This window comes from Vigna angularis, chromosome 11 (assembly GCF_016808095.1).
Source record: "Vigna angularis cultivar LongXiaoDou No.4 chromosome 11, ASM1680809v1, whole genome shotgun sequence".
In the NCBI taxonomy this organism is placed as follows: domain Eukaryota; kingdom Viridiplantae; phylum Streptophyta; class Magnoliopsida; order Fabales; family Fabaceae; genus Vigna; species Vigna angularis.
The window spans coordinates 6,915,793-6,930,756 of NC_068980.1; the positions used below are offsets into that span (position 1 = coordinate 6,915,793).

The 14,964-nt window shown below is 31.4% G+C and overlaps 1 protein-coding gene across 1 annotated transcript; it reads left to right on the forward strand.

Moving 5' to 3' along the window:
- Positions 1-11,292: 11,292 nt before the first annotated feature.
- Positions 11,293-14,428, forward strand: LOC108332491 (probable WRKY transcription factor 31). The gene is made up of 5 exons (XM_017567780.2): positions 11,293-11,912; positions 12,044-12,142; positions 12,271-12,822; positions 13,097-13,210; positions 13,458-14,428. Exons 1-5 carry the CDS (start codon positions 11,460-11,462, stop codon positions 14,118-14,120), a joined length of 1,881 nt encoding a protein of 626 aa, XP_017423269.1. The 5' UTR covers positions 11,293-11,459; the 3' UTR covers positions 14,121-14,428.
- Positions 14,429-14,964: the final 536 nt, after the last annotated feature.

Sequence of the window (14,964 nt, forward strand, 5' to 3'; positions counted from 1 at the left end):
TTTCTTCTTTCCAAGTTTCTAAAAGCTTCAATGGAACTTTTATCTTTTATTCAAAACAATGTTTCTTTAGCTTAAAATTTGCTTAAGCGAAATAAATTACCTTAGTGGACATTCTCTATCAATAATTAAGCAAGAAGAAACAAGAATAACAATAATTAACTAAATTTACAAAGGCAACAAACACACGAAAATAGGTTCAATTACACTAAATCCCGATTAAAGAAAAACTTCTAATTCATTGCTATACGTATTAGTTTCTCAACTTCTAAAAGTCGACTTATTTTCTAATGCTCCAGGTTTCAAACCAAATGGTCCTTAACGCTTTAATTCGAACTGAGGAACATTCTTGTTTCTTATTTAAGCTTAAACAACCTCAAAGATTAAGTATAAAAAATTTAGTTACCCTATTAGAATTTTCTCAAAACCAATTTAACATTAGAAAAAAAGTGTTTAACATAAATATAAGTAGCACCCCAATGATTGAGAGATATTATAGACTTTCCAACAACTCTTTCATAGAATGTTTATCAAAAGAAGTTGACCTATTAAAATAGACAATTTATGAACCCGGATCACAAACTCTAATCTCATACCAAATTAAGTTTTAAAACCAATCAACAATAAATAAATTTATAATATATGTTCATATTATAAAATCTCAACAATTAAAACGTGGGCTCTTTCCATCTATATTAAAAAAGTCCTATGTAAATAATATTTTAGTTGAAAGATCAACTAAAATGAATAGAATCCAGTTTTTTAAAAAAGAATCAGAGAAATGATTTGGTATCAATAAATTATGAATTAATTCGTATAAAGAATTATAATATCATTTTTAATTCAAAATCTTAATTAATATGATTTATAAGTTTTTTTTTTCATATTGTTTCAGTAGGGATGTGGAGACCAAGACTCGAACCAAACAACTCGGGACCACTTCTCTTTGTACTGCTCTCACTGTGCTATTTCTCTATGTCTTCTCTGTTTCTCTGAGTAAAGATGGGCTGGGTACCTGCAAAGGCACTCCGACGCTCAAGTCAGAAAGGGAGGTGATTAATTAGATCAAGAGCAAAATATTTCTTCTTAGGGGAAAAACGTACCTTTTCTCTGATGTGTTTCGTATATTTAAAACAGTAAAATAAACTGTTACCTGAAAATCCGGGCAGTTATCGAGTTGGACTATGTAGAAGTTGTAACTGCTAGGTTGTGTATTGACACTGAGTCAATTACTTCCGTGATTCACGGCGATGGTTAGCTAATATGCGTAACCGCTTATCTGTAACCGCTAAACCGTATGCTACGATATCGCGCGCTGTATGTCGATCGTTCTGTGTGTCGACCCGGATAGGCGACTTGTCGTATGAACGTCACATGTCGCGACATTACTGTTTGGTTGTCGAGCACCAAGTGGTCGACGACAATGTGCGAGCATACGATATTATGACGTCTGTCGTCAGGTCGCCCGGGTTACCGGTCGACTGTTGGAGAATCAGGTATCTTATAGTACACATATGAATAATTTAACTTTCTCATTTTAATATACTCACATTTAAATATAAACAAAACTGAATAACTTTTGAAAAAATTATACAATAATCTCAAAGGTAGTACAAAATGTAGCCATACAAGACAAGTATGACTTGGTCTGGACATGACACAACATCGTGGTTTATAAAATAAACTAGAAGTTAAGGAAATGCTGCTTGTTCTCATTGGTTTGGTTTTTCTGAAGTTTGTTGCATGTTCCATGAACTTGACAAGGGAATAATAGAAGAAAAAAATATTTAATTAAAAGAAAAACAATTGTAGGACTGAAATGAAACTTTTATATTTTAAAAAGAAAAAGAATAAAAGATAATATCAAATAAATATAAAAAGGTTTTTTAACTCTTAATATAAAAAGAATAAATATCACTATCCATAATATAACTCCATACTTTTACGTCTCTTAAAAAAAATTTACGTATTGAATTTGATGCCTCTTAAAGAAGTTTCATCCAATTTATAATGTTAACAAATGTTACTTTTTTACTCTAAATAGTAATATAAATTATTCTTCATTTCTAGATAATTTTTAATAAAGGATATACTCTCAAATGGTATCTGTTGTCATTACTGTTTTTATCTTTTCCCGTTGTAAATCTATAACTTTTTTTAAGAGATATGAAAGCATCCTTAGTCGTCGTAATAAATCTTCTTTTTAGTTGTAAATTACTTTTTGTAGTCTTGTTACTATTTCTTGCTTCATGTCTTGTCTGTGACCGTCTTTATTAGCTCATTTTTTGCACTTTGACTTCTGTGCACGTTAACGACTTTTCTTCTCAAACTGCAAATTATATTTCACTCAACAGTCATTAATCCGTGGTTAATATATATATTTTAATTCTATTCATAATTACCATAACATTCCACTATGTAAAAACATTAAATGTAAGTTTTTATTTTGATGTCTTAGTGAGTGATTAAGTGAATTTGAGAGGATTTGAAGATAAAATTTTTTGTTGCTTATTTGAGTAAATTTGGAAGCAACATTTGTGAAAATTAGTGTAGGATTTCATTGATGTGATAGATTAAAAAAATTTACTTCCAAATCCATTCTCATTTACCTCCAAATTCACTCAAATAAACAAAAAAAAAAATTATCTTCAAATCCTCTCAAATCCACTTAATCACTCTCCTCCAAATCCATTCAAGTGAACAAAGCCTTAGTGAGTTAACTCAACCCGACTCACTTATTAACGAGCTGAAAAAAATTCAAACCCGACTCTTTATCACGGGTTGGTGGGTTAAAAATATATTTGAAACTCCAAAGAAAATTCAAAATAAAAATATATCATACAATCCAAGCGTAGTCCTAAAATAAGCACAGAGGCGAACAAATAAATTTTTAATATTGATAATTTTTGTATCACTTGTCCATTTATAAAATATTAGAGTCTTGAATAGATAAATCTATAATATTTTTCTCTCTTAAAACATCTTTTTTTATCTCCATCTACAATATAATAAAAAATACTAACTAATAATATTGAAACACAAAATAATAAATAATCAAATTAAATTAGTTGGATTGATGAGCCAACTCAACTCACCACGGGTTCAACCCGGCCGGATGAGCCGGGTTGAAAACTAATCCACATAAAAAAATTACAATTTTTCAAACCCAATCCGACTGAAACCCGCGGTTAATAATTTAATATACGTTAATAATTTAATTTTAAAAGATATAGAAATTTTAATATATTTTTTCATATCAAAAAATATATATTTCGAACATAAAATTAAACACTAAAGAGATTGATTAGATAACGTTTTAAAACGGATAGTATGGTAACAAACAATAGTTATAATTTATGAGTTTTATTTTTTAAGTGTAGGTTAATTTTATAAAATAAATTTGTAAGATAAAATTTATAATCATATGTATTATAAACTGACGTACTCAATGTACAACTTTCAAGTGTATATATATATATATATATATATATATATATATATATATATATATATGTATAGTTTACGTCAGTCTCAAAACAAATAACAATAACTTCAGAACTTCTTTATCTAGACATGATAAATTTATCTCACCATTGACGTGACGAAATTCCAAACACACATCCTAAGACGGAATTACGTTATAAGGTTTGCTTCCTTTTAAAACTGGACCTCTATTTTGATAGATATTTTGTTGTGTTAAAGAAAAAGTCTTGATAATTTTGCAGAAAGTAACAGAATTGGTTGATATTGGCTGTGTCCATAAAAGGACAACCGAGTCGAAGGAAAAAACGAAGCAGCGATGACAGCAGTTAAGCGCAAAGTCGAAATCAGAAACACCCGTTTCTTCTTGGATAAGGTTGTTGAAGTTGAAACCAAAGTAACGTTGCAGAGAATATGTTAGTGTTCACATTGGAGCATGAGTTTGAAAAACATAGGAAGGCAGAATCTCAGCCAAATTTGACCATGTTAAAGGATGGTAGACTCTGGCGTTGCCATCTTGAGCTGGTATGATGGCTACATTTGTTCACGGGGCAAGACTGAACGCACTGCCACAGTGTGAACAACTCTAACACGAAGAAAAGAATCATGTGACGATTTTGGAAAATAAAAAAGACTTGTTGTTAGAATGCTGCTGCTACGCTCTCAACAATCTCTCTCCAACCATTTATTTTTCCATACCAACCAACCATAAATTCAATTATTGGACCCGACATTTCCATAGTTTTATCAGTTTAAGATTCAGATTTGTCACGTTTCATTGTTTAATAATGTCTTCATCTCCAACACAGATATCAGACTGCATAACTCAAGAGATGTTCTTCCATTCCAAGATCAGCATATATATAATTTGAAATTTACATATTAATTAGTTATTAATTATGATTAATAAATAGCGGCGAATGAATAAATTATACTATCTGTAGGTTAAAACACTAATTGACTGTAATTAATTTATATCTTAAATGATGAAAAGAGAAGGTATAAAGGACAAAAAATGAGGACCGTAGGGTCTTGTATTGACTAGAGAGATAAAAGAACTGAATGTGAATTGAATCACGTTTTTTCTTCTAAAACTTTCCAGGCAAAAATCATGTTCACATGGAACATCATTCATCACCTACTCTTCCTTTTTCTTTGCAAAATATATTGTTATCCAATGTGAAGACGCAACTTAATTCATTTTTAAATCATCATTTCTTATTACGTCATTAATATAAATTACTTTAATTCACGTAGAATAACTCTTGCATGGTTTTTTCACCTTCCAAAATCATAAAATTCTTTTCTATATTTTCAGAAGAGTTTTAAGAGTTGATTTTGCAATATACAGCTTTTTTTTTTAAAGCAACGGACCAGGCCCAGATAAAAAAAGTTATTTCTTTTTATTATTTTATAGTCTTTTTGAAATAGACGAATGATTAGTGCGTGTTTAAATCCGTTTATCGTAAAAACAATCATTCCTTTAAAGTTATATATAATTTTGAAAATCGTTTATTTCTTAAAATAACTATAAATACGTTGAAATGCTGAGAGTATTAATCTTGCATATAATTTCTATCATACTTAACTTAATAATTTTACTTTAACAAGAGCACTAAATATGTAGATTTATTAAGTATTTAATACAACTTCTTTCGAGAAATTGGGAATTCAATTACTTAAATAATTTGAAAATTTTAACACTTACTCAAATATTACCATATTGCATATATGTATTATTTTATATATAATTTTAAAATACATTATAAAAATTATAATATCCCATTTTAATAGTATAAAACTATTAAAATAAAATATTACACATATGATGATAGGATCACTAGATGAAAATAAACCTACAAAAGAAACTATCTATCCCTATAGAATCATCTGACTCTACATCTGTTTCATCCTCATTTCTGACATAAATAACTGAAAAGAAATGTCTCTCTAAACTCACACCATTTAGGTGATCATACAAAAGAAAGAAAATAACACATAGACAAACAACACACAAGTAAGGGTAAACTAGAATACAAACAATTAAATGATATATATATATATATATATAAATATTATACATGTGATACACATATCACACCAACCAACTAAATACTTTATGCATGATCATACTTTGACTAAACTATCTGGACTTAGAATGAATGTCAAACTATGACGGGTTATGCACTTGTAGTGGTCACTATAGCTTTGCAAAACCCTTATCAATTGGGTTTCACCCTACCACACATCACAAGGTTAGTTTGTACTGTGTCATAGCCATACTAAAAGCACTTAGACTAAGACCTCATGCTACTTTCACCACATGCGTCAAACCTCTCTATATGAAAATGTATGACCATTAGAGCATCAAAAAAACCTCCAAGACTGAGCTACCTGCATTTATTCTAACATACTTGAACCACACCAAGAAGTTTCCCCTTGTAACCAACTTTTCAAACCTTGAAACCATAACCATATGTCACACACTTTCACATTTGAATACCAATATATATAATCACTAATCATGCATTAAAGTACCATAAACCACCAAAGAAGTCATCACAAAGAACTTAAAACACAAGCATAGAAGTACTTAGGGTGGCACTCAAGCGCCTAGAAGTTGGCGCTTAGCGCCTTATTTGGGCGCTCAAGCGCTATCAACAGAAATCAACTCTTTTTAGATTGTTTCTCTCACTTATCCCACAACTTCTAAAGACCCCTAGAACCCTCCAAACCTTGAGAAAAATTTGAAAACACTGTTGTAACTCAATTTGACCCCTTGAAACCCAAATTCACTGCTATAAGCTACCTAAACTCAAAATTTTCACTTTCTAACACTTATAATGTTTACCAACTGCCTAACCAAGTCCAATTACACTTGTTATCACACCCCAACATCTCATAATACTTGCAGTCCTTTGTTTCGAGTTTTTTCACCATGCAAAGTCTCTAAGTTGTACTAAAATACCTAATAACTCACCCTAAGATGACCCTAACCATTCTAAACCAGATTTTAATCATTTAACAAGACAAGTCCTAATAGCACTGAAAACAAACCTCCAACCATCCAAAATAGTTTACACTCAATGTTTCAAAATCTCGTATTAAGTAGTTAAGGTCTATCATATTGAGGTTGGATGTAGCATTCTAATTCTCTACACTACTATTTATTAATGTTAGTATATGTGTGTGTATACATAATTATGTTTTTAGTGTTAATGGTTTGATTTATGTTTGAATGTTGGGTGAACTGATTATTCATATTAATTTAATTAGTTTAGATTGAGTTGAGAAACTAATATTAAATATAAAGTCCTATTAAATCATCTAATGCATTTGAATGCTATAAATAGATTTGAATGTTTTAGTTAAGTCAAGTTTTTCATTTAAAGCAAAGTTTCATTCATTAGTATTTGTGGATAACCTTGTCATTGAAGTCCTTAGATTTCTAAACTCAATGGATTGATTTAGAATGAGTCATGCACATTTAGTGACACTTGATAAGTGCATTTTTATACATTAAATCAGTGGTAGTATATGTGAAGAAGATAAGTGTTCAATCTCAATACATTTATATATATTGGCTATTTCAATCTTGCTTAGTTATTGTTTTAATTCTTCATTATATTTTACCAAACATTATTTTATTGTCAGTAAGTGACAAAATTAAAACTGTTTGAGATTTTGATTAAGTCTATGTACACATGTCACTTGCTTTTGTGTTAGAATTGGTTCAATAAAATTGTTAAAAGGAAAAGAAAGACAACTATAATTATTTGAAGCTATAAAAGAATGGAAATTATGCTAGAATTAGACCGTCTAACATAATACTTCAAAACTTCAACTATAAACTACCTTTACATTACACATTAGATTTTAATCACAATAGACCTGCAACAAGTCTCAAATTATCTCATGACAACACCAAAACAATTGTTTTCTCACCATCCCCTCTCTTTCTCAAACTCACCATCAAAACCTCCCTTTTTAGCCTTAAATTCATGAATTTAACCACCACTCACCCAAAACACTTTTATTCAATATTGCAAACACCAAACAACTTCATCACACCCACATCATGACAATAAAAACATTGCTAGCACACCATATCAATCATACAAACTAGATACAATCGCTTATCTTCATTTAATCACAAATGGTCTTAGCAACAACTTAACAATTCTTCTCAAATCACCTATCAATCATAAAATATTCTAAATTCAAGCTCCAAAATATATAATTAAGACAAGATCTAACTTTCCTTACCTCACAATAACCTTCTCGACTCTAAAGACGTCTCACCGATTGCTTGCACTGCAAGGAATTTCTAAAGGAACCTATGAAACACCAAATTGATAGCGCACAAGATCCTTATAGAACTCTAGATTAACCAAGAATGAGTAGGAGAAACATGATCACACATGCAACGACCCTTATTTCTTCTAAAAACATATTAGGAATGAGAGAGGAAAAATGAGTGGAAACTTACTTGCTCTATGACAAAAATTGCTTCTATGACAGATTGCTTGTACGGCAAGGAATTTCTAGAGGAACCTATGAAACACCAAATTGATAATGCACAGGGTCCTTATAGAACTCTAGATTAATCAAGAATGAGTAGGAGAAACATGATCACACATGCAACCACCCTTATTTCTTCTAAAAACATATTAGGAACGAAAGAGGAAAAATGAGTCGAAACTTACTTGCTCTATGACAAAAATTGATCGGCTAGTAGACCTTGTCGCTGTGATCAATTAGACACCTCATAATCGTCAAAGAGATGACTCAAGAGTCGGAACTCTTAGAGAGAAGGTAAAGAACTCTAGAAAATTAGTTTAGAGAGAGATTATACGTTTTAAAACAATGAAATTTGTTTATAACAAAACTATTTCTAAATAAACCATTTAATATTAAAATAACCGAATCTCACTATTTTAAACTACAACCACTTCTAAAATACCATTCTCTAGAATTTTACATGCATCATATACTATCTTATTTTATTAATGAGAGGTATAAAAATACGTTATTAATACTTATTATTATTATTATTATTATATGATCAATAAGTTATTCTTCTATACATTGTTGCATGGAATCATTTCGTTAAATTAATTCATCGTTTTATATACGTTTATTTCAATAATTAATTTAGTTTTACCTGAAAATAATATAGCTCATGTTCAACTAATTTTAAAAATTATTCGTAATTTAAAAAAAATTATAATAAAAATCGAATAAAACGTTTATAACTTAAATTTTTTATATAAAAATAAAGAAAATAAAAATAAATGCCAAAAATATGGTACTACCATTAATGGGGGTGTGAAATCCTAAAATTGTTTGAAAAAAAGTATTGTTTTTCAGTTTAGTTTTAACTAAAATGATCATTTCTTAAATTTTAGCTAAACAGTAACACATGATATTAAAAAGTATAAAATATTTTTTTAAAATTATTTTGAGTAAGTTGGATAACTCAAGTAATTGAAATAGCTCACAACAAAAGTCAGTTAAAATTTATTCAGTTGACTCAATTTGTTATACAATTGAATGTAGTTTGTCTAATTCAGTTCCAACACATAACAATTCAGTTCTAAAAATTAGCACTTAAAACATTTTGTTCATATCTATCTTTAACATATGAAAATCAAGAAAGCTCTATGTTATGATTAAGTTTTATATTTTTTTATCACTCAATTTTTTTTATCTAAACAACCATCATCTTATTTTTCTTCTTCTTTTCTTTTCTTAAAGGAGTAATGAAAATACTTTTGTAAGGCTTAATAGTTAAAATTTATTATAATAATAAATCATATATAAATTAAAATTAAAAAATGATATTATAATCATATTTTTTAAGTATGTTTTGCAGTCTTACGTTTGGAAGTTGATATTAATATTTTTTTTTATTCAGGCATTTTTTAAAAGAAAAAGCAAAAGTAAAAATGTGATGAAATTATTAAACTTTGATAGAGATAATATTTGAAATGTAATGATTAACTTCAATACCGGCAATTAAGGTCCAAATTGAAAAAAACATATCACTTCTTTCTCTTCAATAACTTTTTCATATATTCAAACTTGTTTCAAAACATTCTACAACGTTAAAACTATATATAAAAAAGGTATATATAGCTATAACTTCTTATTTGTAATAATATAAAAATTAAAATAAAAAATATTATCATACTTGAAATTTCAACGACATCTATTAATAATACAATAACTTTACATGTAAATAAAAAATAACAATATTAACTAAGAAAAAAGTCTACGGTTAAATAACACAAATTCCAAGTGATAGTCTGGGGCAACAGCTTGACCAAGTAATCAGTACTTTTCAAATAAAAATCTAATAACTTTTATTTTTTAAAATATCGTTTTTTTAATTACTATAACGTCAAAGTTTTCATATTATTAGCGAATAAATTTTAAATCAAACAATCACAAAGACTTACTTTTTAATTTGAATTTGGTAGCATTTTCTTAAAAAATTAAATATAAAAATATTTTCATGTCATTATTTATTTAATAACTCAATAATAAAATAAAAATAATTATCAGTTATACTCTCTGTTTATACACCCTATCTCTCTATAACAAAAATACATAAAATATAAATATAAATAACATTGACCATTTATTCTATAAAATAACTGCATATGTTTCGTGGTTCAAAATTTGTTCGGTTTGTTGGAAAATTAAAAGAAAAAAGAAAATGGAAACAAAAAAAAGAAAGAGATCCACTTGAGCAGGGTCGACTGGGTCAACCCGTTCCTCTCGATCCGATTTTAACTCGGTACGTGTTCAAAAGATCCCACCAATTAGTTCCAACAACTCAGTCAAATGCGTTGACTCATATACACTTTTTCACCACCTCAACTCACTCCCCAATTATAACATTTTTTTGGGATCATAATATATTTTATTTATTCCCATAAAAAATTCTTAATCATCAGACATTAAATTTAGGTTCCGGACTACTGTTATATTTTTTTTAACGAAGAGCTGTATATATTACTAGTATGTAATTATATATTACTAATTAAATTTATAAATTGTTTCGTCTGATAAGTTCCATAAAAAAAAAAAAACTTTTGAGTGACGCTGTACGCGCTTTCTGAGCGGCGCACGAAAGACTTTGCCCGTTTGACATGTTAAACAAAACATAGAATTTACCTTAAACATGTCTACAGATCTAAGTTTATGAAGTAACGTGAATAACGTAAATAGTAAACCATGAATCGATTCTGCAGAAAGCACTTTTCAAAAGCTTCTTAAATGACAAAAGAAAACAAAAATAAAATAAAATTGTGAATTTATAAAAATTGTGGGTCGTGTGGTAGAGTTTTTGGAATGTTTTCCACGAAATAACAGCTTCATTCTCATGTTTGGTATATAACACAGAAAAAAAGCATTTGACAAACACGAAGGACTTATTCATTCCTAGTCAGTATATGAGAAAGTGTTGGAATTTATTTTTTCTTTTTAGAGTCCTATTCTTGTATTTTCAGCATTTTAGTAAAAGAAAAATGAAATAATTAAGAACGTGCATAGTGCAACCCCGGCACGAGTCAGAAGCCAACGAAGACGAAACTCACTCTGTCATTAATAATAGCATAGCATCCTGATTTTGAAAGGCATGAAGTGTATAAAATGAAGAAAGATATGGTATTTATTATGATGGTGAGATTGTATAGTATAGTATTTATTTATGTATGTATCTACATTAAAAAAAGAAAAAGAAAAAGGGAAATCCAATGGAATGGTAGAATATTGAAAGAAAATATAAAGGACACTTGTATTTCACTTTTGGTGTTGTTATGAAGGCTCAACTCCCCTCTTTTATTGCCGAGTCCAATTGCATCATTTACTATGACTTGTATCTCTCTCTTTCTCTTCTCTACTCTCTCTCTCTCTCTCTCACTCCCTAGTCTCCATCTCTTTCTCTTTCTCTCTCTCTCATTCCATTGAAATTTATGGCAAGAGGGGGTGGACTCTCCATTGATTCAGATCCAATTGGGAGCCTCTTCCCCCACAACCCAGTAGTTCTCAACTCTTTTCCCGAAGACAGTAACAATAACAACAACAACACCATCAGTGGCCAACAAAAGTGGAAACTTGGTCCCAACATGGATGCCACAGTTAGCAGAAACAGGTCTCCATCATCTTCTCCAAACACCAACCCCACCTCCACCTCCACCTCCACCTCCACCTCCACCATCCCCTTCCAAGTCAACCTTACCTCTGATAACAAAAGGCCCCACATCGACGAGATGGACTTCTTCCCTAACAAGACCGATGATGATGATCGTATAAACGCATTAAAAAACTTTGCCTCTGCCTCCACCTCTGCACCTCCCTCACTAGACCACCTTCTTCACACACATGATCATTCATCCACTCCTGCTATCTTGGAATTGAAAGTAAACGTGAGTCATCCTTTATCCTACAACATATGTCTTGTCTTATCTTCCATCGCTATATATATTCCTTCTTTCTTTATTTATCTTATGATCATGATCTTCATCGTCTGCTCATGAATCTGATATTCTCTCGATAGACTGGTTTGAATCTTCTTACCACCAACACTGCTAGTGATCATTCCATGGTGGACGATGAGACGTCGACGAATTCCGAAGAAAAAAGAGCCAAGAGTGAGGTAAATATATTTATATAACACACTAATTAACCACAAAAGCATTTATTTTTATTTTGTTTTGTTTTCTCGGAATAATTGGGGATGAATTCAGAAGTTATGTGTTTGACATTTGGCATCTAATTTTTCAGATGGTTGTTCTCCAAGCTGAGCTTGAGAGAATGAAGGTGGAGAATCATAGGCTGAGGAACATGCTTGATCAGGTTAACACCAATTACAATGCCTTGCACATGCATTTGGTAAGTATTATGCAAGAACAGAAGGAGGAGGAGGGTGAACAACAAGTGTTTGATGGAAAATTAGATGAGGAAAAACAAAGTGGGAATGGGGTCTTGGTGCCAAGACAATTTATGGATCTTGGGTTGGCTAGTAATGTTGATACTAATGAACCTTCTCATTCTTCCTCAGTGGGAAGAAGTCAGGATCTGTCAAAGTCGCCAATAAACAATGAGGTAGCATCCAAGGAATTTGACACCAAGAAGAATGGGAGTGCTAGTGATGAAGGATTTGATCAAGACAAGAAGGAATTTGGAAGGGGAATTGAAAGGGAAGACAGTCCCTCAGAAGGGGTTGCCCCTAATAGCAATGTTCCAAAGTTTAGTCCTCCACGAAACGTTGATCAAGCTGAGGCTACCATGAGAAAGGCACGGGTTTCTGTCAGAGCTCGATCAGAGGCACCCATGGTCAGTTTCCTGTAGATAACAATTTAGATACAAATTTTTTAGTATTATTTTTAAGTCACTCTAGAATAAGGATTGGAATTCATTTTGGTAATCTGCATAATCCTTTCATTATATAAAGTACTGAAATTCTAGTTCTGATGGGAAAGCACCACAGTTAAGGAACTGTATACAAGTTTTGTCTTTTTTTTTCAATTTGCAAAGGCGGATTGTATTTATGTATCTTCTTTATTTGTATTTTCACTTTCAACTGATAAAAAAATGTTTATTGTTTCAGATCACTGATGGGTGCCAATGGAGAAAGTATGGGCAGAAGATGGCCAAAGGAAACCCATGTCCTCGAGCATATTATAGATGTACCATGGCAGCAGGTTGCCCAGTGAGAAAACAGGTAGGTCAAGTCCATTCTCAATCTCAATCTCTTACAAATTAAGTTGCAAATCTCATATACTTCAACAAGAAATGAAGATTAGTTTGATACTGGTTTAGCAACAGTGATAACTATAAATAGTGTGCAATAAAATTGAAGTATGGGACTTGGATCATTCTTCAACACAGTTCAACAGTAGAATAAAGTTAGGTAGTGGTACTGTATGAAATTGGTAACTAAATATCTGTTTCACTATTTGCGTAAACAGGTGCAAAGGTGTGCTGATGACCGATCAATACTGATCACAACATATGAAGGGAATCACAACCACCCTTTGCCTCCAGCAGCTATTGCAATGGCACAAACAACTTCTGCAGCAGCTAGAATGCTGCTATCAGGATCTATGTCAAGTGCCGATGGCCTAATGAATGGAAACTTCCTCACAAGGACACTCCTCCCTTGCTCTTCTAGCATGGCCACTATCTCTGCATCAGCACCCTTCCCAACTGTTACATTGGATTTGACTCAGTCTCCAAACCCACTACAGTTCCCAAAGCCACCAAACCAATTCCAAATCCCTTTCCCTGGTGTCCCTCAGAACTTTGCCAATTCCTCAGCCTCATTGCTGCCTCAGATATTTGGGCAGGCACTGTATAACCAGTCCAAGTTTTCTGGCCTCCAAATGTCTCAAGATGCAGACACTTCCCAGTTGAGTAACCAATCTCAACGGCCACCGCCGCACCTTGCTGACACGGTCAGTGCTGCCACTGCTGCCATTGCAGCTGACCCCAACTTCACGGCAGCTTTGGCAGCAGCCATCACTTCTATCATTGGGGGTGCACAGCCAAACAACAACACCAGTATTAATAACAATGGCGCCACATCCAACAACACCAGCAATGCCAATATTACATCAAACAACAACAAATAAAATCAGCAATTCCAATTTCTCAGGGAATTGAACAGTTGAACTAGTTATAGTTTTATAGTTCACAAATTTCAAAATTTTTGTTAGATTAATTTGATTTTTTTTTTCCATGTCAAATGGCCTCAAATTAATTTATGTTGAGCCAAATACTTCTTTTATCTCTTACATTTGTTCACTCAGGATATATTGTTATAAGACGGATAGCTGATATTCTTTTCTTTTTTATATGTCTGTGGTCAAAGTTGTATGACATAAGTAGAAAATAATGTGACATTTAGATATAAAAGAAAGCAGATTAGTTTTGGATTTTTTTTATGGATTTGGAAATGAATGGAAAAGGTTGGTTTTTGTTGCATCCTTGTGTTTGATGATGATGATGTGGATGGGGTTTGTATTTTTGTTGGTGAGGGAAGATGCTAAATCCAGAAGAGAAAAAGAAGAAGAAATAGAAGATAAAAGAAGGGAGGTAGTAGGTGTTTCTTGAAGCAAATGGCAGTGGCTAGAAGGAAGGAAAAAGGAGTCAAGAAAACCGTCTGTGATGTGATTCCTGGGACACGTGAAGAAGAAATTAAGATTGTATGAGAAAAAAGATAAGAGACAAGGGGACATCTTCAAGTTCCCTTTTCCATTCTTAGCCCACTTGGCAGCTACCTTATCAGACCAAATGGATCATACTTCTTTCTTTCATGCCTCATACTATTCTCTTTTTTTTCTTTTCATTTTTCATTTTGATCACAACATGTAAGTATTTCATGGTTTGCTCACTTCGCGTTACCTCATTCCGACTCACTCCAACTTGATTTATACTTTTTTAATTTAGAAATTTTATAACTCATATATTAATAAG